Raw genomic sequence first — 24,385 nt, forward strand, 5'->3', positions numbered from 1 at the left:
TGTCACTCATACTGGGAGAGCCAAAAGAAGCTTTTGACTTGTCCTGATCTCAGCCATTGTGGCCATCTGGGGAGTATACCAGCAGATGGAATATCTCTGTGTCTTAAGCTCTCTCAGTAACCAATTTTCAAACACATGAATCTTAATTATTAGAGGGTAAAAAATTTGAATTCATATAAGGTAAACAAGTCATTCAAAGAAGAACATGAAGATTATTACTCCGGTACAAAAGGGGAAAGCTTCATGATTCTGAGCGTTGGAATCTATTGGTCTCACTAATTTACATTTCCAGTACCAGTGGGTTAGTATATCTTTTCTGAAAGTTGTGTGCCAGCCATTCTAACTTGGGTGAGGTGGAACTGTGAAACCACATTGTGGTTTCCATTTACATTTTCCTAATGGCTAGTCATCTCATCATATTTCATGCTTGTTGGTTATTTGAATTTCATCCTTTGAAAAGTTCCTGTTCATATCCATTGTCTTTCTAAACTGGGCTGTTTTGTTGTTGAATTTCTTGAGTTCTTTTCAGTTTATGGGTATTAGTCCTCTATCATTTATGCAATTTGCCATTATTTGTCTCTTTTAATACTTTAAGTGTAATGGTTACACATGCTCATTTTTGTTTTCCCTTGGCATAGAATATATTTTCCCATTTTTCACTGTTTCTGCATATCTTTCTTGGTGAAGTATGTTTCTTGTAGGCAGCAAATCAATGCATCTTGTTTTTGAATTCATTCATGAAGTGTATCTTCTTTAGAGAGTTTAAGCCATTTGCATTCAGAGTTATTGTTGAAAGATAATAATTTAGTCCAACCGTTTCCCACATATATTGTCACTGTTTGCTTTAGGATTTTCTTCGAATCTTCGCTGGGATAGTTCCTATTTTCACATTCTTTCATTGTGGTGATTTTCATTTTCTATTTCTGTGTATAGCACATTCTTAAGCATCATGATTAGACAGATGGTGGCAATTAATCTTTTCAGTTTTTGTTTGGGAAAGTCTATTTCACCTTCATGTTTCAATGTAAGCTTTGTTGGGTATACGGTTCTGGGTTGGCAGTTTCTCTCTTTAAGACCTATACTGTGTCTCTCCTAGCCTGTGGAGTTTTCCAAAGATCTGTTATCTAGCTCAGACATCCTTCTACATTGCCAAGGTTTTTCCCTGCATTTTAAAAATTGGCATAATGTATTCTTCATTTCTAATATTTTGATTTGATTTCTCTTCAAAATCTCAGTATTGTGGGAAAATTTCTTGCCCATGTCATGTGTGAATTTTCTAACTCATGAATTTGCTTCTTGTTTCTCATCAAGCTTTTCGGCTCTCATTCTAATATTGAAATGTTATTGTATTCCTTTGGAAATGTCATACTGTCTTTCTTGATCACGTTTCTCTCATTTTTGGGCATTTCTGAAGCACTTGTGGTTTTTCTTCTCTGGTGGTTTTTATCTCTGAAATATTATGCCTCTGTGGTTGGTGGAGTGACTGCTCTTCAGTGGAAATTGCAAGGCATGTGCTAGGTATGGGCCTCATACTCTTGTCTGTGCTCAAGTGTTAGTTGAGTATCCAAGGTGAAATCCAGGTTGGGTGTGGAGAAAGGCAGAGCTACATAGGGAGAGGGAAAGGGTGAGAGAGACCATCAGAATTAGTGCTCCCTCTATTTACTTCCTAAATGGCTGCAACACGTAGGACTGGGCCAATCTGAAGCCAGCTCCAGAGCTTCTTTCAGGTCTCCCAAATGGATGCAGGTTCCCAGGGATTTGCTGCTTTCCATGGAACATTAGTGGGAAGGTAGAAAAGAAGTAGAGCAGCTGGGACTAGAACTCATGTTCATATGGGATGCTGGTACTGCCTAACCTATGCCACAGTACCAGCTCCTATAGCAGGTTTAAGAAGTGGATTTGGGAACATAAATATAATTTACATTTTAAAAAGACCATTCCATGTGTTGAGCAGAATAAAGAGCAGAAATGGGAAGACCAATTAAGGGATTTATTCTTCCTTGCAAGAGGAGGTAAAAGTTTGACTTAGTGTGGTAGGTGGCACTGAATTGAGAAGGAATGTAAAATTCTAACCTATAGCTCAAAACTATTATCAAATTTCATAGAGGACATATAAATACATTGAGCCAACTTTGCTAAAATACTACATTTAATCATGACCAATGCTTACTTAAAGAGGCATATTAAATAAATTATAATGATGAGGTGGTATGTATATTCTTTTTTCTCATTGTTGTCATTTTTGTTTTTGTGTGCTTGAATGTGTAAGTGCATTTATCTTTGTTATGGGCACTCTTGGAATACTGGCTGTTAAGCATGCAAGGAACAAATTTGGAAGTGATTTTTCACTGAGACATAATTCGAACAAATCCCTAACGTAATCATGCCTCTTAAAAGCTACACTAGATCACACCCGAGCTGATTTACAGTAGTTGGAAGAGCTTGCCTTTCAATATTATTTAATGATATGGCATGAAATACAACTGATATTTATATAATACTCAATATAAAATAGACTAGGAAAGTTAGAAAGGTGCAACATGTTAAGGAAGCAAGATACTAGAATGCCCAAACTGTGAAGAATGATTCTTCATTAACAACTTGAGAAGGATCATAGAAGTTGGCATGTCTTTAATGTTTTATAATATTTTGAGGTACCAAATTAAAGCATAGAGTTTGTTTTTTCTGGAAAGAATACATTGATGTATGTTTTCTATTTTTGTTTCAATTTGGGCCTACAAAAGATACATTTAAGTTTATGTCCAAGTTTTTTCAACTATGAAGTGAAGCTGAAATGCATTGATACTGGAGAATAAATTTGAACTGTAGCATTTCACATTTCTTAGCTGAACTCAGGTTTTTTGTTTGTTTGTTTCGTTTTTCTTAATATGCCTATAAGATTCTTTGCTCCAGGACCTTGTTTTACTCATTTTATAATAGATTAAGAAGTTGAACAGGGTTTTTTTTTTTTTTTTTTTTGCAATAGAACTGTATATTTTTTTAAGATTTATTTATTTTTATTGCCAAGTCAGATATACAGAGAAGAGGAGAGATGGAGAGGAAGATATTCTGTCCAATGATTCACTCCCCAAGTGACTACAATGGCCAGTGCTGCGCCAATCTGAAGCCAGGATCCAGGAGTCTCTTCTAGGTCTCCCACTTGAGTTCAGGGTCCCATGGCTTTGGGCCAACCTCTACGGCTTTTCCAGACCACAAGTAGGGAGCTGGATGGGAAGCAGGGCTTCTGGGATTAGAACCAGTGCCCATGTGGGATCCTGGTACTTGCAAAGTGAGGACTTTAGCTGCTAGGTCACTGTGCTAGGTCCGCAATATAACTGTCTTAAAAAAGTTATTACAGATTTCATTAATACATTCTTGGCAATTATTTATGTACATAATGACAATTCATATCATAAGCACAGAATTAAAAATTAATATTTAAGGACTGATGGGGTGGCATAACAGGCCTGTTGTGCTGGCATCCATTAGATTACTGGTCTGTGTCCCAACTGCTTTACTTCTGATCCAACTCTGTGCCTGTGACCTCAGAAAGCAGCAGAGGATGACTCAAGTATTTGGATCTTTGAACCCATGTCGGAGACCCAGAAGAAGACCCTGGCTCCTGGTTCAGATTAGTTCAGCTCCTACTAGAGAGTGAACCAACAAATGGAATCTCTTTTTCTCTCTCTCAATCTGCCTTTCAAATAAGAATAAATAAATGTTAAGGAAATATTAATATTGAATTATGACTGAATGTTATAAACTACATTATACTATTAAATATACTTATTCCAAAAATGATTGGAGCGGTAAGATTTGGTCCGTCATAAGCTATTTCATAGTTTTTTTCTTTGGTGAACACTGTACAGGAATAGTACCGATGGCTGGTACCTGTTTGCTGACAGCTCAAATGGGAAGTTTGGTGCCGTGGCTGACATCCTTACTCCTGTCATTTCACTCACCGGACCAAAATGTACCTTGGTGTTCTGGACTCACATGAATGGTGCCACAGTTGGTTCTCTGCAGGTACTGTTTGAGCAATGAAATTTCCTAGCATTTCTCCATAAACATGTATCCTGCATAATTTAGTATGTGTTAATTAGCCACGTTAATTTATCAGTCATTTCACAAGTGCCGTAGTATTATTGAGGGAAAGGTTTAGGAATGTACATAAATGGCTGTTTTTATTCTTTTATTCCAAGTTCACAGCTTCTGTGTAATATTTTATACCTAGAGGTTGTTACATATTTGTTAGTATCAGTGTCTTGTGCATAACACAACCCAGTACACGTACATTTTGGTGTTATATGGTTTTGTGTTCTTGCTATTTTTTATGTTTTTAGTACTATATTCTCCATCTTTTAAAAATAACTTCTTTAAATAACCAAAATACAATAAAGCTGTTTGAAACAGCCCGTTTCTAGAATAGTACAAACAACTGCTGTATTGCTTTTATTCAGAGATGCTATTTTTTTTTTTTTTTTGGTCAATTACCCCAGTAATGAGCCTTTTAAAGCGAGAGTATGAGAGAGTTTTGTACCATGCCCAAAGCCAGTAGCTTCATCCAGGTCTCCCATGTTTGTGGCAGAGGCCCAAGTACCTGGTCCATTTTCTGTTGCTTTCCCAAGCACATTAGCAGGATGCTGGATCCGAAATTAAGCGGCCAAGACTCAAACCTACATCCATATGAGATGCTGGCAATAGAGACAGCTTAACTTACTATGTCACAATTCTGCCCCATCTGCATAAAGTTCTCAAGTCATATGTATAGACACATCACTGGGACATTGGATCCAATTTCATTTGGACTATCTCCAATTAGATTCAGTTTCAAAATTTGTCATTCCCAGGATTTTGTGTCTAAAAAAACCCCCATAAATTCCAGAAAACTAGGCGTTATAGGCCAGAAATTTCTTCCTAGAAGCAGTTTATAGATGATCCTTGTTTTCCTATTCCACCTAACTTTTTGCTAAGAGTTTGGTCAATTTGGAATGAGGTGACACTTAGGTGCAACTGCCTGCTGTTTCCTTAATAACAAAAGGGAGTTGAACATCAGGGTAATACCAAATCTGTGTCAAGTGCTTGATTTGAATTTTGGTGTTATATATTCCCTGCTCATTTTATGATTGTTACATTGTAGAATTTTGTTGATCATCATTAAATATTTTTTCCTAATTTTTAGAGTAGCATAGTTTTCTTCAAAATGCTATTTCTCGGAGTAAGCACCATGGTTCAAAGGGCTAATTCTCCACCTTCAAGTTTGAGCATCCCACATGAGCGCTGGTTTATACCCTGGCTGCTCCGCTTCTGATCCAGCTCCTTGCTTATGGCCTGGGAAAGCACCAGAGGATAGCCCAAATGCTTGAGACTTTGCAACCACATGGGAGACATGGAAGAAGCTCCTGGCTTCAGATGGGCTCAGCTCTGGCTGTTGTGGCCATTTATGGAGTGAACCAGCAGATGGGAGCTAGGTCTCTGTTTTCTTCCATCTGTAAAACTGCCTTTCAAATAAAAATGTTTTAAAAATGCTTTTGGGCCCGGCGGCGTGGCCTAGCGGCTAAAGTCCTCGCCTTGAAAGCCCCGGGATCCCATATGGGCGCCGGTTCTAATCCCGGCAGCTCCACTTCCCATCCAGCTCCCTGCTTGTGGCCTGGGAAAGCAGTCAAGGACGGCCCAATGCATTGGGACACTGCACCCGCGTGGGAGACCCGGAAGAGGTTCCAGGTTCCCGGCTTCGGATCGGCGCGCACCGGCCGTTGCGGCTCACTTAGGGAGTGAATCATCGGACGGAAGATCTTCCTCTCTGTCTCTCCTCTGTATATATCTGGCTGTAATAAAATGAATAAATCTTTAAAAAAAAATGCTTTTATAAAAAATATTGAAAACATTTAATGTGTAGACCAATTTCAGAATAATTATTGCTCTTTGGATAGATGAAATTTAAAAATAAAATACAGTGTGAAAGTCTGTGTATGTGTAAATCTCAAAGTAACCAGATAGTCTGAATTGTAGTTATGTATATATAACATATATACATATAATTATGTACATATAATATATACATATGATTATGTACACATTATATATATATTGGTTCAATATAATCCACACAAATAATTATATAATACAATATATAATGTGCACGTGTATAATTATTTACATATATCATGTATGTATAACTTCAACATATATTATACATTCTTCTTTCATAATGGTTTTAGGTACAATAGTCAACACAACTAACCATAGACAGTTAATAAAAGAAATTACTTACCTGGCATATTTAGTTGAGTTTAAATGATCTGAAGTACCCTTGAAATTTTTTAGAACAAATTTCTATGTTGGTGGATAAAAATTATAAAGCATTGATATTTTGGCAATTATGAGAATACTAAAATGGTGATACAGTGTATCTTTATGTTTGTGTGACTAAAATATGTTAATATACTGGTTGAACATTCTTTTTGAATGAGTTGTGTATGGTATAGTATTCATACAGATACATACTTCCTATGTATTCCTTTCAATGTCTCTCAAAATTATTTAGGTTAACTAGTGACAATTTATATTTTTTTTCGCTTTGCTAATGTGTTTAAATGGATTTTATATATCATGAATCTTTATTTTTGCGAGCCACATATTTCCTACAGCACCAAGAAATAAGACTGTTTAAGAAAATTCATCTGAATTAATTTAAGAACAGATAAAAAATTAAATTCTACCTAGAATTTAAATCAAGATTTCAATAATACTTAATGTGGAAAAAAATTCTGGTTTCTGTAATTGTGTGTTTACAAATAATGTGCGAAACAGTAAGTAATTTTATGTGATTTTTCTACTCTTTCCTATTTATCATGGCTACTCTCATGGCTTTTTCCAAACTCCAAAGGAGGAGCAATGATAATTTGATGGATAAGGATAATCCGGATTCTCTGTCCTGGTACTGATATTGGTCTGTTGGCTCCAAGGGTGCCGGGCAAGTGGACTCTCAGTTGTCCAGCACTAACGGATGCCTACTGGGTCACATATCTGTGCTGTAAATTTCAAAGGGCTCACACCACAATATTACTGCCCCATTGAAGGCAATTGGATGAAGAAGGTCATTCTCTTTTTCTTTTTTTTTTGAAGAAGGTCATTCTCAAAAGATAATTTCAGTAAGAAATTTCAATTTTTCTAAATAACCAGCTAAATATTATTTCATAAAATATTCATTGCTGCTATTATCAGACTTTTAAAAAGGTAATGCGCTGGTATACAGGTGTGTTGGGATTTGACTGGCAGCAGTATACAGCCTGATTAAATTAAAAGCCTATAAAGTTCTCTGGGAATGCAGTAATGCTCCTAATTTGTACTAGAAAACAGAGGTAATCAATTAAAAGTCTCAGCTCTCAGCAAGCTGATGAGGATGATAAAGTTAAAAATCACTTGAAAAGCTTAATTTTGATGGTGATCAAAGATTTCAACGCTTTTTACCTGATTTGTCACCACAGGTTCTCATTAAGAAAGACAATGCTACTTCAAAACTGTGGGCTCAGAGTGGACAGCAAGGTGCACAGTGGAAGAAAGTGGAAGTGTTTTTAGGTATCCATTCACACACACAGGTTTGTATATTGGTTATGTGAAGATGAAGTTTTGTGATTTTCTTTAATCTTATTTCCTTTCCTCAGTCTTTGCCTGTCATTCCTTTTCTAACATAGTGTGTGAATTCATAGCCACAAGATACAAAACTACAGGTGAGAGTTTTCATAAGGAACTTAAAATTGTAGAATGACCGAATTTAAGTATGAACATCTAATTCAGAGAAATTCGGTCATAAGCAAGGTGAGAACCCAAAGCCATTTTGTAGGAGGAGAGCATTTTTTTTTTAAGTCCTTGAAATTAAACTCTGGGCAATTAAGATTTAGAATACAGTCATTTCTAGATAGAAGGGATAAGATCCTGGTTAAAATTTCATTTCTCCTCTTCTGAATATGCAATAGGAATAGAATATTGGTTTTGAATGTTTAATAATATCTGATGCATCAGCCCCTTCCAGCTTCAGCGGATGTGCAAACTATATAGACTGCATTAAGACACCCAGCATTATGTTTAGTATCTTGAAGTAACAGGTGCATGAAGTCTCATATGAGTACAATTTTTTTTTTTTTTGCTTTTTACTGGAAGCTAGTTTGCTTGTGAATAATTTACAGGTAATTGAGACTGTGGACAAAAAGTTCAGTTTAAGAAGTTATACCTTGCTTAAAGGCTTTTTACACTCTGAATCTTACTATTAGAAGGATTCTAAATGTTCAGTCTCTAAGAAGTAATTTGAGGCAGGAAGAATTCTCAGCCACAACATACAGAGAGCACTGTTCTGCCAGGGCTAGGGGTTGCACCCAGGCAATGACTAATTTTGTGCATGTAGAATACAGTTCTTCACCGTAGTGATGTTTTGACCAATGGTGCAATATGTAAATGATAGCGATCTTGGTATAATTAAACTGCCTCTGAATGTTTGGCAGGCTTAGTTTGTGTAAATAATTTCTGTAATATCAACGCAAAAATCAGTTCACCCAGTGATGTATACCTGAGAATGTATCCATGTTAAGTGAAACATACCTGCATTTTTGTAGTAAAATCATGTTCAGAACAGCATGAAGGGATTTCAGTAAGCGGAATTAATTATTTAAACTTTCTGAAATTCTGGTTTATCATATGTTGAAAATTGATGAAAGATAAGTATATTCATGTTGTTTAAGTGTTCATTAATGGCTTATGGACATTTATTGTTTCACGCAATTGTTTAATTTCTACATTAAAAAACAGATTGAGGCCTTATTATTTGCCAAGTATGTTGCCATGCTCAGTAGATCCAGGAATGAGTCTCCACACAGTTGTTGGCTCTTCCTCTATTCTTTCTTTTTTTTAAAGATTTATTTATTTTTATTGCAAAGTCAGATATACAGAGAAGAGGAGAGACAGAGAGGAAGATCTTCCATCCGATGTTTCACTTCCCAAGTGAGCCACAACGGGCCGGTGCGCGCCGATCCGAAGCCGGGAACCTGGAACCTCTTCCAGGTCTCCCACGTGGGTGCAGGGTCCCAAATCTTTGGGCCGTCCTCGACTGCTTTCCCAGGCCACAAGCAGGGAGCTAGATGGGAAGTGGAGCTGCTGGGATTAGAACCGGCGCCCATATGGGATCCCGGGGCTTTCAAGGCGAGGACTTTAGCCGCTAGGCCACGCCGCCGGGCCCAAAAAGATTTGTTTTTATTGGAAAGTCAAATTTATAAGAGAAGGAGAAACAGTGAGAAAGATCTTATATCCACTGGTTCACTCCCCAGGTGACAACTGGAGCTGAGCTGATCTGAAGCTAGGAGCCAGGAGCTTCTTCCAGGTCTCCCATGTGGGTGCAGGATCCCAAGGCTTTGTCCTGTCCTTTACTGTTCCCAGGCCACCAGCAGTTTGTTGGAAGGGAAGTGAGCCAGCTGGGATATGAACTAGAGCCCTTATGGAATCCTGGCACTTGCTAGGTGAGGACTTTAGTCACTAGGTTACCGCAGGCCCAAGCGATAAATCTTAAAAACAAACACTTGACTATGTTCAGTATTAAAGTGTGTGAAATGCCAACCAACATCATTTTGCCCATAGTTAGAATATAGTTCATAATGAAACAGAGATGAGTTGAATATTGAGACTTTGCAGATAGCAGAAGCTATTTTTCGTTTTGTGGGACAATACTCCCTGCCCCCTCCCTAGATCAGGGCCCAATTTCTTTGGGAGAATGCTGTACTTTTTGTTCTGTCCAGTTTCACATCTTAATTATTCCCAAATGCTTAATTTACCTTACAAATTTGTTTTCCTTTTCCAGCTTATCTGCTGTGGAAAATGATTTTTTTTTTGAACAGTGAATTTGGAAAAAACTTGTATTTTTTGGCTAGTGTAAGAGGCACAATTTTAATTGTAATGCTTTGTCACTTTAAAAGGAAGCTACACTAACTCACATTGTACTGTAAAAGCATATCTTAAGAAAAATTGTTTTTATCAAGTATAAATTATCAAGAATCAATCTAAAGTATTTAAGATATTGGTAGCAGTAAATATTTTGCATGAAATAACTAAGATAAATATGCTTTATCTAGAATTTCTAATATATTTATCTTGTAATAGGATATAGTAGATACACTGAAATAATTTTATTTAGAGAGCTGGAAATAAGCAGTGAGACTACAATTTCAGGTACAGTGTTTGCTGTTGCTCTGTGCAGTTGATATGTTGCAAACTGAAGATAGAATTTTTGAATACTTTAATAATTCATTATTTTTAATCCTTTAAAAATTATTTTTAAAATTTCTATTTGATAAGCTGGTTTCCCAAGAGGGATGGAGAAAAAGATATCTTGAATCTGCTGATTTGCTCCCTCAGTGGCTGCAATGGCTGGAGCTGGTTTGGTCCGAAAACAGGAGTCAGGAACTTGTCTTAGCTTTGTTTTGCTACATTCCAAAGCACATTAGAAGGGAGCTGGATCAGAAATGGAGTAGATGGGCTTTAACTGGACACCTATATGGGATGCCAGAACCACTGTGGACGTGTCATAATCCACTGTGCCAGCCCCCCTTTTAATATTTTATTCTAAAATCATGTAAGTGGGAAATAGAGACCAAGTAACAGGACTGTGAGGATGATGTTTATCACATATATTAATCAAAGAATGATCAAAATTAGTTTCAAAGATGTGGTCAGTTTACAAAAATATCATTGTACTTAGGCTTAATCTTTTTAAACTTTTAAACTGTTGAGATGGACAATAGACTTGAGAATGGAAAGGGTGTTTTGTGCATTTTTTTTTCCTTTCTGTACTTTATATAAACTAGTCGAGCTTCTTCCATGAGTGTTCAAGCTGTAAAGACTGAGCAGCAGTAGTGGATGGGTGACTTGTGCTATTTTAATGGACCTGTGTCCTAAATTTGTCCATATAAGGCAGTTGTATTATCACATTCTCATTTTTAGCTGTTGAAAGTAGTAGACAGTTCTGACCCTCAACTTCACTGGATCAAATTCAGCATGGGAACATTTCTGGTGTGAATGTTGTGAGATTGAATATTGATGATCTGAACACTTAGTGTTTCCTCCAGGTTTTGGATGTTTTGATTAACAAGTAACTTTTTTTTTTTTTAATTCCTAGATCGTCTTCAGGGCAAAACGTGGTGTGAGCTATATAGGTGATGTAGCAGTGGATGATATTGCCTTTCAAAACTGTTCCCCCTTACCTAACCCGGACAGAAAGTGCACTGCTCAAGAATTCACATGTGCTAATAAGCACTGCATTGCAAAGGACAAGCTATGTGATTTTGTGAATGACTGTGCTGATAATTCAGATGAGACGTCTTTTATTTGTGGTAAGTAGGAGTGGGCTGCTTCCTCAATCTTTCTTTTATCTTCAACATTGTTACTCAATGTGGTCTGTCACAGTGTTGAAACATAAGGCATGCATATAACTCAGTAGCAGAGGCTGGTAAGACGGTTGAACTATTTAAAAGCACCCCTTCTCAATTATTCGTGTTTAGAATTCATTTGAAACTAGTTGATGGCTCTTTCTGTAAATGAATTGGAGGTAAATTAGAAAACTATTATCTGCAGAGACAAAGTAGAATCAGGTACTTACTGCATGAAACTTTTTTATTTAAATAAAACACAAGCAAAATATCTGTTAGTCGTGTATGCTTAGCAAACTTCTATTCTTTGATGCCATTTTGGAGGGTGGTTTTGACTTTGTATTAATAATCATGATGATTTGTAAGATTTATTTATATATTATATTTTTAATTTTAAAAATTACTCTCATTTTATGGTACAGTTCTGTAGACCCTGGGATTTCCTTTACCCCTCCTCAAATCCCCCTCTACACAAACACACACACACACACGCACATACACACACACACTGAGTTTTCCCATATTATTACAACAGCATAGTTCCTCATAAACAGTCACAGGTCCATCATTGCAGGCACGGACAATGGCAGGGAGTCCAGCATCCCATTGTCAAGACACATCCAACAGTCTCACTGGGAGTCCATCATTGATCTGGAGGTAGAGATGCACACTGCACCGTATCCTCACATCTGGACAGGAAGAAAGATCTTCTGTCCAATGGTTCATTCTCCAAGTGAACCCGAAGGCTAGAGCTGAGTCAGTCTGAAGCCAGGAGCTTCTTGTTGGTCTCCCAAATGGGTTCAGGGTCCTAAGGTATCCCTGTATGCTTTCCCAGGCTGCAAGCAGGGGAGCTGAAAGGGAAGTGGAACAACCAGGGCATGAATCAGCCACATATGGGATTCCTGTGTGTGTGCAAGGTAAGGATTTAGCCACTGAGCCATCGTGCTGGGCCATGACAATGTCTTTTTTTTTAAAAAAAACAAAACAAAACCTGTTCCTCTCTGTCTCTCCTCTCTGTATATCTGACTTTGTAATAAAAATAAATAAATCTTAAAAAAAAAGGGAGCCTGGTAGCGTGGCCTGGTGGTTAAAGTCCTCGCTTTGAACGCCCCGGGATCCCATATGGGCACCGGTTCTAATCCCGGCAGCTCCACTTCCCATCCAGCTCCCTGCTTGTGGCCTGGGAAAGCAGTTGAGGACAACCCAAGGCTTTGGGTTCCTGCACCCTTGTGGGAGACCTGGAAGAGGTTCCAGGTTCCTGGCTTCTGATTGGGGCAGCACTGGCCGTTGCGGCTCACTTGGGGAGTGAATCATCGTATGGAAGATCTTCCTCTCCTCCTCTCTTACTCTCTGTATATCTGACTTTGTAATAAAATAAATAAATCTTTAAAAAAACCCAAAAAACCAAAGCGTTAATCTATAAATACAGTGATATCTCAAAGGAAATTGATATCAATGGTGTAAAAGTATTGTAATGAATCAAGTCATACTAAATAGCACTTGTGAAGACACACTTACTTGATTGGACTGTAAGTATTCATTTAGATTAGTCTGTAACATCATGCTGCACAGAGAAGTTGTTGCCTCATTTCATTGCAAATGAGGGCAATATAAATTATGATGAAGTTTAAGAGTTTTTTTTCACCTTAGTATAATTTTGGAGCTACAACATTACATTTTTGTATTATTTGCTTCTAGGCATAAAGCCTGGACTATCAAGAACATCTTCCATGTGTAAGAGCCCATGTTTAAGGACTTGTAACTCTCAAAGCCTTTTTATTTACTAACTTTGACTTGCTTTTCATTTGTAATTGAAGACAAGAATGGTGAAACAGATACTGTTAACATTTCTCATGGTTGAAGTTACCAACAAGTGTAGTTAAGTTTTTTCACTGTAAAACTAATACTGACAAAGTTGGTGGTAGAACCTGTGTACTCTGATTTTAGTTCCATTTTGTTCCATTGTTTTGTCAAACTTTGGCAAATTTCTGTGCAAAACTTTTAAAATCTTACAGAGGTCATCTTACTATTAGATGCTTATAGTTTCTTAATTTGTGGGTTAGAAGAATATCCATTTTCATCACATAAACCAAGCAAAAATAATTAGCTCTGTCTAAAGCTCTTACATTTTTTGCATAGTTAATAGTACATTTCTAGTTTTTGCATCAAGTGTTTTCCATTTCTCCATTGACATTGTGATGAATATTGTAAAATTCAGTGATGTTATAAGTTAAAGCCAGCATTATGGATTTTACTTATATTTATAAATGAAAATATCTTTTACAGAGGGGTATTTGAGTAGAAATCTTTAAGCATATATTTTTGCTTAAGTTTTTCCCAAGATCCCTGTATCAGGTTCTAAGATTGTGAATATTTGTAGGACTTTTTTCTATGTACTTGAGAGAACCTGCTGATGCAGTATGGGTGACAGACATACATTGAAATCTTACTGTCTCTATTTCTTTTGTATCTAACACAACTAACCACAAGCCTTTGGAGACTAGATTGTACAGGCGGGGGTCTTTTGGGGAAACTGATAACCACATGTAAGTTTTGAATGAGCCTCTCTGAGTCACTAAGTAACATTGCAGCTGGAAAGCTGAATTAGTTCCAGATGCTACATATAGAAAACAAAGTTTTTCTGTTCCTTAGCGCAAAGAATAAAAAGACTATTTTCCCTATTTATTATTATTATTATATTATCCAATTCCACAGGCTCTGGGATTTCCCCAACCCCTTCCCCAAATCTGCTCCAGTGAGCCACTGATTTCCCCTGTATTATTACAATAGTGTAGTTCTTCATAAACAATCATAAGTCCCTCATTACTGGCACAGTCAATGACAGACAATCCATCAGCCTATTGTCAAGACATTCAACAGGTTCATTGGAAGACTAAATTTGATCTGAAAGTAGAGATACATACTACATTGTATCCTCACATCTGGATATGATAGTCTCCATTACACAGTAACTATGCATCCCCTTAAATGAAAACCCACAAAACAAACAACAGGAAGAAAAATAGAAATTTACAATGCCATGAAGTTAAATAACATGTCATGAATGACTAATGTGTTGCTGAAGAAATGAAAAAGAAAATCAAGAACCTTCTTGAAGATGATGTAACTGTATAACCTGTGAGTCAGTGAAGAATTTAAAATAGAAAAAACTTTTTAAGAAATTAAAATTAAAAAAAGATCAAAATCCATGAGATGTTTTCTGCTGATAATTGTTGGTGATATGTGTCTCCTGTAGGCAATAGATAGATGGGTTTTGTTTTTTGATCCAGTCTACTAATTTATGACATTTGATTGACGAGTTTAAGCCATTTACATTCAGGGTTAACATGAATAGGTGGTAATTTGGTCCTGTAATTTTAGCAATGGGTTGTTCATTATTTGATTTAGTCTTCTGTTATTTTACTGAGATATTCTTCACATTTGCTTTTGGTTTTAGTGGGTAATATTACTTTTCCCTGTCAATAGGATATCTTGAAGTATCATTTGTAGAACAGGATGGAAGAAGCTCAAATTTTTGAGCTTTTCTTTACTGTGGAAGAATTTTATTTCATTTTCAAAAACAAACGAAAGCTTTGCTGGGTACATTATTCTGAGCCAACAATTTTTTTCCTTTTATAACTTGGAATATGTCATTCAATTCTTTTATGGCCTGTAGAGTTTCTTATGAGAGTACAGCTGTGAGTCTGATTGCCATTCCTCTATATGTCTATTGATTTTTTTTCATGTGTACATTTAAGGATTTTTTCCTTATGTTTGATTGATTACCATGGATTGTAGTGAAGATCCCTTTTGGTCAACCCTGTTGGGAGTTGTGTGCACCTCCTGGATGTTACTTTCTAATTTCTCCAATTTAGAGAAATTTTTCTTGATTATTTCATTAAATACATTTTTTTAGATTTATACTTTTTATTGGAAAGTCAGATATATAGAGAGGAGAGACACATAGGAAGATTTTCTGATTCACTCCCCAAGTGGCTGCGATAGCCAGAACTGAGCTGATCCAAAGCTTGGAGCCAGAACTTCTTCCAGGTCTCTCACATGGACACAGTGTCCCCAAACCTAGTTTCAATGCTACCATTTCCTCTGTGACATATTCCGTAAATTCTTGTATGTCTTATTGTTGATATGAAACTTTATAAAGAGTGTGCTCAATCTGTACTCCCTATTTTCTCAGTGTCTTCCTCAGTTAATTCTAAGGTTGGCAAAGGCTCTTGCTCCTTTGCAGGGCAGTCTTCAGTAATGTTTGTTGTGCCTCTGTCTCTTCTTTTGCTCTTGGTCATTGAACTGCTGACTAGCAGGCTCTTCTCCTCAGGGCAGGTTTCTAAGCTGTATCACCCACAGGTCTACAGTTTAATTTTACTTATTGTGTTTGCTACTTGGGTCTTTGTTTGCAGTCACTTGTGCCACTCCCTCCAGTGAGTTTCAGTTCTGGGAATCCTGTGTTAGGCTTCTTCCATGGTCTTCAAAGCCCCAGCTCCTGACTTACTGTTCTCTACCTCCTGTGAACCTATGCTGTGGTTGCACTATTCTCTGTACAACCTTTCTCCCACTTCCAGTTCAAGCAGTTCTCAGGGAGACACCAGGTGTCCTTAATAATTATGTTGGTGGTGGTGCTGATCTTGCCAGAACCTACTGGCCATTAGGTCTGAGGGCCACCCAGACCTATTTTGACTTGTAGGTTGTCAAAGTCAGTATTATTTTTCCTGTGGTACAGGTCAATGCACTCAGCTAGAAGTGAGTTCGTTCCCAGCTCAGCATATGCGTAGTTCACTGTTGCCCTGCAGTCTCAAAGCCTTTGCTACACTGTACAAAATGGTGCCTGATGTTCCATTGGGTGATTTCTGGACCTCCTGGCCATTAAATCTTGGGGTATTTTGAACTTATTTTGAGCCTATTTTGGGGTGGAACCTGTATGATGCCATGTCAGTGCAATGAACTGAGCTAGAATGAGTTTGCTCCCAGCTTAGTGCATGTAAAGCTCACCCTACAATCTTTGCCTCCCTACACAAAATGGCACTCAGTGCAGTTCTGGTGGGGGTCTTGGCTGTGAAATCTATCCTGTTGCTGCACCACCTGCTTGGATCTGATGCTCTGTCTCTTCTCCTGGTTGAATCAAACAAATCAGCTGGACTGGCAGTTCTTTGCCTGGGCTTACCTCCAGGGTGCCTGGTGAACTCCCCTTTCCACCTGGCTGCAGGTGGAGTTCCAGCCACTGGTGCAGCTCAGATTGCTGCTTGCTGACTACCACTGGGGCACCTGGTCACTGCCACACCAAACCTTTGTCTCCACTGCATTCCCGTGTCCATCAGTTCCAGGTGCCCCTCTGCTATTGGCCTGCTCTGTCTTATTTTCTGGAATGTTCCCTCTCTGCTTCACCCTGGCTAATGATTCTCTATCTGCTTAAACATGTCCTTACCCTATTCTGCCATCTTGATTCTCCAGAATACAAAAAATCTTAAATTCTGAAGATAATCTGAGTCTTGGCATTGGTTTTCATTGCATAAGAATGATTGTTTCTTACATGGCATTGCTTGATACATTTTAAGAAATGAAACTGTGTTCCAAGTCTACTCATTCTAAGTGTTAGGCTTTAATTAGATTTGCTAGACTATGTTCCATGAATTATGAGTAGTGTTATTGTCCTGCTTGTATTATAAACTTGCATGTTTTAATTAGACTCGGGGAAAAGCAGCCAACCATTTCAGTTTAAAGTTTATAGTGTCTGTTTTATCAAGAATTCCAGTGAAAGGTGAGTATCACAAGTCTAGAAAGCTTCAGATATTAGTTTAAAATATTCAGAAATAATTAAAAAGATTTTAAAGGCATAGATACCTATTTTAAAGAAACATTTACTTGAAAGTCAATGTTTCAGAGAATGAGAGAGGGAGAGAATGATGCCTTCCATCCCCTGGTTCACTCTCCACATGGCCATGTCAGCTGACACTGAGTCAGGCTGAAACCAGGAGCTTCATCCAGGTGCCTCTGATAGATGAAGGGGTCTAAGCACCGGGGCTACTCTCCACCCGTCTCCCAGGCCCATTAGCAGGAAGCTGCGTGGGAATGGGACAACTGGGACTTGAACAAGTACCCACATGGGATGTTAACGCTTCAGGCAGTGGTTTAATAAAAACTAATTAATCAATCCAGGAAAATGGGGATAATTTTAATTTAATAGATTTATTGAGCAGTTATATGTATATCATTTAATGAAACAAAAGCCTTGTTTCTAATAAGCTTATATCATCAGGTTAGCCAATATCTGCTAACACAAAATTGAAAATATTTTGTAGGAACCTCCAGGGGACGTTGTGATTTTGAGTTTGACCTTTGTGCCTGGGAACAGGAGCAGGATGATGATTTTGACTGGAACCTGAAAGCTAGCGGTATCCCTGCCACAGGCACAGAGCCAGCAGCAGACCACACCCTGGGAAATTCATCTGGGCATTACATCTTCATAAAGAGTTTATTCCCACAGCAGCCCATGAGAGCAGCCAGAATTTCCAGCCCAGTCATAAGCAAGAGGAGCAAAAATTGCAAGGTACGGAAAAAACCAAAATATTCTAATTGTTGGTCAAAACAAAGACAGAAAGTAGAATGGCTGGTGTCAGAGAAAGAGGAACTGGAGTTCATTCAAGTTGAGATATGTGAGGGAGAAAAAGTGGGAGTTAGGTGGAAAGAGAAGGGTTATTTGAACTAGAAAAATTTCTAGTAGGTAAATTCTACAACTATCCAAATTTTACAAGCAACCGGAAAATTTTGTGATTATTATTTGTCACCATGGATAATAAAAAAAAGGTAAAAAGTTTTTTTCCTTCAGAAGTGTAGTGCTTATTGGAATCTCAGGCATTTCACCAAGAAGAAAAAATTTAAAACAGTGAAAAAATATTGCAAGAATTTCAGATTAGTGAAAGCTACATGGAATGGCTAAAGTAATCTTCATAAAGTCTTAACAAGGCCTTAAAACAATAGAATGATGTGGTTCTTAGCTTATGAAAATTTGAAGAAATGTGGCTTTTTGGGCCAAAGGCCATATGACACATATCTGTTGAGTTCTACACTTTCCTTTATTCATTGTTTGTGTTGTCTATTTTCAACAAAAAATTGAGTCATCTGGGCTAGAACTTAAGTTTACTTAAGATACAGTACAAATCAGGTTCTCAGAGATGATCTAATAAGACCTTTACTTCCAAGAGATGGCTTTATAAATAAGGGTGAGAACTGTAATCTCTGTAAGATTTGGGCACACGGATTCTCTTTAGGATGTTCCCTAATAATTGAAAGGAAGAAAAATTATATCCTCTAAGTTGTTCCCAATCAAATCAGATTGGGGGAGAGTTAGGAAATTTAAGCCTTTTTGTTCTCACATTGTTCTGGTGTACTTGTGCCCACAATAGGAAGAGCCCTTATCCTAGCAAAGACATGATGACCAGCCTTCAACATCCTGCTACATTCATAGTCCTTCCCTACAAAACAGCTGATTTTTGTTTTGTTTTGGCTTTGTGGGTGATATATGCACATCCATCTGGGATATTTGTATATACTTGTATGTATGTGTGTTTGTATATACATGTATAGCACTGAGGAGTAAAGAATAGGGACATGACAGAAAGACTATGTTTATTATCCTGTTAACCTGTGTACAAGCACATTGTCATTGATGTTCTCCTGGGAATGGAGATGTTGATTAATTTGCTTTCTTGTTAATCTGATCACACTGATTATGAAATGACCTTAATAATATTAATTACCTTAATAAAACAAGTATTTATTAAGACAAATAGGGATTTGTCCCCTTTCTCCCTTATTATACAATTAAAGACGCCCTTGACTTCCTACTCCTAATCTCTTCTCACCCTAGTTCTATTTTCTCCAGACCTTCTAGGAGACCCTGACAATGACACCCCTGCTAATCCACTCAATACACCGCCCCCATATTAAACCAGAATGATACTTTTTATTTGCCTACACTATTCTCTGATCAATCGGTATTGTTTGTTGCACAAAGATGAAAAAAAGAATGTGGAGTAGACAATGTATGTGACTATAAGAGATCTGCATAGATGTGGGCCATGCAGCTATTCTTGTATTATTTAGTTTTTGTTTTTTTAATTTGGAAGGCAGAGTTCTAGAGGGAGGAAGAGGAGAATCTCTGGTCCCTATTGATGCTGCTGGGTCCTCTTCATTTCGCAGAAATGGATTAGGCTCCCACAATGTTTCATCATTCCCAAGAGAATTTGCAATATCACAAAAATTCTCATGCTTGAAATATTAATAGAAACATTTTGGATGATGAAGTGAAAAGTGATTATTTCATTTGCTTGGAAATTTGGGTAAGGTTGCCATGGCTCCTCTGTTTTTAATTACTACCTAGTGAAGCATCATGCAGTATACATTATTAAAGTATATCCTTACCCTTTAAGCAAGTTAGTAGTTCTTGAGTATGATATGCATGACTGCTAATATTTAAAAACTGTGTTTTTCCTGTGAAATTTGTAGCACCTGTTTTTTTCTGATCAATACAAATGAGAAGGCAGAAGCTTAAAAGCCATTTTTTTTCTCCCATGTTTCTCCACGTTTTGATTCTGTACGTAACAATGCCTAAAAATCCAGTTAACAATACTTAAAGCATTACATTGTTAATCTCTAAAAAATACCTTTGTTGATTGTTACTTGGGCAGGAAATCCCAAGGCCCATTCTTGCATTTCAAGTAAAATGTAGATCAATGGTCTTGTGATGAGTTTGCCATATGTAGCAGAGCCTTGATAATTTTATAGAACTAAGAGATTGAGTGTCTAGTACCAGAACGTAGCAGAATAAGCCAAGCAGTATGGCATTTTAATGAAAGTTAAAGAAGTTCAATGAGATGGAAATGATCATCGTAGTGTGTGCTGCTTTGAGCTGGGGAAGGTCTTTTTATGTAATACATTGCCAGCAAGTGATACTATATTTCTTTGGCTGTGGCTTTAAAAGAGTTCAAGTGTCATAGTTCATTTTGAAGTACTGTAACAGTACCTGAGACTGAGTAATGTCTGAAGAACAGCCACGTTTTTCTTAGTTTCTTACAGGCTTGGAGTCCCAGTTTGCCCTTGGAAAGGGCTTTCTTGCCATGTGATCTCATGGTAGAAGGTGGAAAGACACGAAAGCCTTGAGAGATGGAGGGGCTGATTTTACTTACATAAAAACCCCACTCTCAGTAATGAACCCACTCCCACAATAACAAGATTAAAATAGAGCCTCATGACCTATAATCACCTGTTAACGATCCCACCTATCAACACTTATTGCAATAGGGATCACTTTTTTTTAAGATTTATTTATTTTTATTGGAAAGTCAGATATACAGAGAGAAGGAGAGACAGAGAGAACGATCTTCCATTCGATAATTCACTCTCTAAGTGATCGCATCGGCAGGAGCTGAGCCAATCCGAAGCCAGGAGCCAGGAGCCTCCTCCAAGTCTCCCACGCGGGTGCAGGGTCCCAAGGCCCTGGGTCATCCTTGACTGCTTTCCCAGGCCACAAGTAGAGAGCTGGATGGGAAGCAGGGCTGATGGATTAGAACTGGCACCCATATGGGATCCTGGGCATGCAAGGTGAGGACCTTAACCACCACACTATTGCTCTGGGCCCAGGGATCACATTTTTAACATTGGGGAGTGAGGGGCTAACTTTGTGGCTCAGCAGGATAAGCTGTCACCTCTCACATTGACACTGGCATCCTTTATGGATGAAAGTTCAAGTCTTGACTGCTCTACTTCTGATCCAGCTACCTGCTGAAGTGCCTGTGAAATCTGCAGAGGGATGTCCCAAGTACCTGGGCTGTTGTACCCACTTGGAAGAACTAGATAAAGCTCCTGGTATTGTCTTTGGGCCCAGCCTAGTCTTGGCTTTTGTAATCATCTGGGGGAAGGAATTAGCTGAATAACTCACTCCAACCCTACCTTTTAAGTAAGTAAATATCTATAAAACAAACAAGCAAGCAAGCAAGCAAACAAAAAACCATTGGAAGGCCTGATGTGGTGGCTTGGTGACTAAATCCTCACCTTGAAACTGCTGGGATCCCAAAAGGGCACTAGTTGATGTCCAAGCTACTTCACTTCCCATTCAGCATCCTGCATGTGGCCTGGGAAAGCAGGGGAGGATTGCCCAAAGCTTTGGGACTTGCACCCATCTGGGAGACTTGGAAAAAGCTTCTGGCTCTTGGCTTCAGATTGTCTCAACTCTGGCCACTGCAGACAGAAGATCATTCTCTTTGTCTCTCCTTCTCTCTGTAAATCTGACTTTCCATTAAAAAAGTGATTAAATCTTAAAAATATTGGAGAATGATTCAAATGATAACTTTGTGGAATCCTGCTTTTAGAAGTTATGGAAAGAAAAAGAAACTCAGTTCATTTTTTTCATCCCAAACTTCTGTCTTTCAACATACTCTCTTTCATGTATCACAAGACTAGCCTGTCTTTACTCAGTGGCAATAGAACAGGCAAATTTAATTTATATTACAGAATCTGTTGATACAAGTGATGTATATAGAAATAAAATGGAATCAATTATCCTAATCATGCCTAATATTTTATTCTTATTTCCAGATCATTTTTCATTATCACATGTATGGAAATGGTATTGGGTCTCTCAGCTTGATTCAGGTATCAGTCTCAAACCAAACAAAGATCCTACTTAATCTCACTACAGAACAAGGCAATTTCTGGAAGAGAGAAGAACTAGCATTGTTTGGTGAGGAGGACTTCCAACTCAGATTTGAAGGCATAGTTGGGAAAGGCTACCGTGGTGATATTGCACTTGATGACATTGTGCTTACTGAGAATTGTCTGTTGCCCGATCATTCTGTGAAAGAAGAACGAACAGTGCCTCTCTCAAAAGGTACATGTTAATTTACTTTTGATGTATTTTTTTCAGAGGGGAAGGTAGAATGGGAATGGAAAACAAATGATATAAAAACACCTAGACATTTGTTGCTTTCATTATGAAAAAAGGAAATATTTTTGAAGTATAAATTATTGTTTAAGTTTTTATTTACAATAATATCGTCCAATTTACTTTAAGCTTTGGCATCATTACCACTGCCTGGGTTTTGTATTAGGTCAGCTTTCTCTTGGATTAGTAAAATAGAAGAAGGTTCCTTTGTGTGTAGTCTGATCCATAAATCAGTAGTGAGACATAGTGGTAGGATAGGTGAGGAAGAAGTGGCATCACAAAGACCTTGGATATGGATTGTTCTTATATGGGAGTTCATTAGTTCGAATCAGGTACTTCCGTAGGCAAATATCTAAGATATTGTAAAGAAGATGGAGCTAAAGTGGGGACCCTTGGATATTTGTAAACAAAATTGAGCTGTTTTCATCCTATTTCTGTTGCAAGAATAAATTATGCAGTCTGGGTAAATTATGAACAACTGGCTGACAGTTCTAGAGGATGGGAAGTCCAAGATTGAAGGACCAAGTCAGGTGGGAGCCTTTGTTGTGTTGAGCTCTGTTAATCAGTGGCCCACTCATAGGGTAACAGTGATCATCCATTCTCAAAGGTTCGCTCTGGCCTAAATCATCTCTAGTTACCCACAACTGTGATGCTGACACTGAAAGGAAGCACGTGAAAAGTACATATGTGTTTACTTTCCTAATACTGTTGTATATTGTACCTGCCTTTGGAAGCTAAAAGTAAATGTCCATCTCTTGGTGAATGAGGTTTTGTTGAGCTTGGATTAAAGACTCAAAATCTGAAACAGTTCTGAAAAAGCATGAATTCACTGTGTACTGGAGGGAATCCATTGGAGTATTTGACATTTTGAGAATAGTGTGTGTGTGTCATTAGGGTGAGAGGACAGATTAGGAGGTAGTGATTGTGTTGTCTTAAACAAGTCAAAATCCAAAATGTTTCATTTGCTCTTGATGAAAGTTGGTCCAAGAAAATTAAGGAACACCTAATAGAAATACAACATTCATGCAAGTCACAATTATAAGCCACATGTCTGATTTTAAATCATCAAGTAGTAACATGAAGGAAATGTGAACTTAATTTCAACTACTTCGAAAATTTTCATCATCTCAACATAAATCAGTATAAAGTACTAACAAAATATTTTGTTGTTTTCATACTAAGTCTTTAGTTTCAGTGTACATAATATATTCCTAATATGTTTCAGTTTGTATCAGTCACATATATCAGGTGCTCAGGAGCCACTGATGATTGTTGATTAACCTAGTGGGACAATAAAGGAGATGAAATGAGTTCTGTCAGGAACTTTGGGGTCTGTCCTTATAATAGAATTCTAGTAGTTGAGGCAAGTACTTAGAATCACTTATATATTTACTTAAATAGAACCACAGCATATATATCACAAGTCAAATATGAAAGTCCAGACATCATGTTCTAGTGGATGAAATATTAATTTTAAGATCTGTATCAATATGTTTATACAGGTTATCTGAGTTTCCCTACCTATAAAGCAGATAGAACATAGTTATTTCTTAGATTCTAGGGATTTAAAGAATTAAAAGAAATAATTATATGATATGTATAGTCTTATATCTGGTAGATGTTTATTTCATAAAAATATCATTTAGCATCCCCATGCATCTTTACTGTTTTTCTTTAGATGATGAAAGCATTTAAGAGTAAGCCTTCATTATTTGTATTTCAATAACATTTTTCTCATTTTTGTGGCAAAATTGTTACAGTGATCACTAGCAAATAATTGTTATATCTTATTGAAAAAATTAATTAGGTTTTGGTGTTTCACAGAGTATGCACATGTATGTGTGTATGTTCACAATTGTTAGTGATTGTTTATTACTCATTACTGCAAAATGTAACCTCCCAGACAACAGAATGGCAACAGTAAGACTAGGCCTTCTGAAACATTTTTGTGATGTGTTTATAACCTTACCTTTGCCATAACCTTGAGTTTTTGGAAAGTCCTGAAAGGGGAATGAGAGTGCTT

General features: G+C 37.5%; 1 protein-coding gene across 1 annotated transcript in view; it reads left to right on the top strand.

Annotated features, from left to right (window-relative positions):
- The window catches only part of MALRD1 (MAM and LDL receptor class A domain containing 1), a 172,286-nt gene that overhangs the window by 72,825 nt on the left and 75,076 nt on the right, over nucleotides 1-24,385 (top strand). The window contains exons 18-22 of the mRNA XM_058669699.1: nucleotides 3,870-4,026; nucleotides 7,491-7,601; nucleotides 11,162-11,375; nucleotides 17,723-17,970; nucleotides 22,017-22,308. Of these exons, the coding sequence (XP_058525682.1) occupies nucleotides 3,870-4,026; nucleotides 7,491-7,601; nucleotides 11,162-11,375; nucleotides 17,723-17,970; nucleotides 22,017-22,308 (1,022 nt within the window). The remainder of the gene's footprint in view (nucleotides 1-3,869; nucleotides 4,027-7,490; nucleotides 7,602-11,161; nucleotides 11,376-17,722; nucleotides 17,971-22,016; nucleotides 22,309-24,385) is intronic.

The sequence above is a fragment of the Ochotona princeps genome, chromosome 10 (genome assembly GCF_030435755.1).
Source record: "Ochotona princeps isolate mOchPri1 chromosome 10, mOchPri1.hap1, whole genome shotgun sequence".
Lineage (NCBI taxonomy): Eukaryota > Metazoa > Chordata > Mammalia > Lagomorpha > Ochotonidae > Ochotona > Ochotona princeps.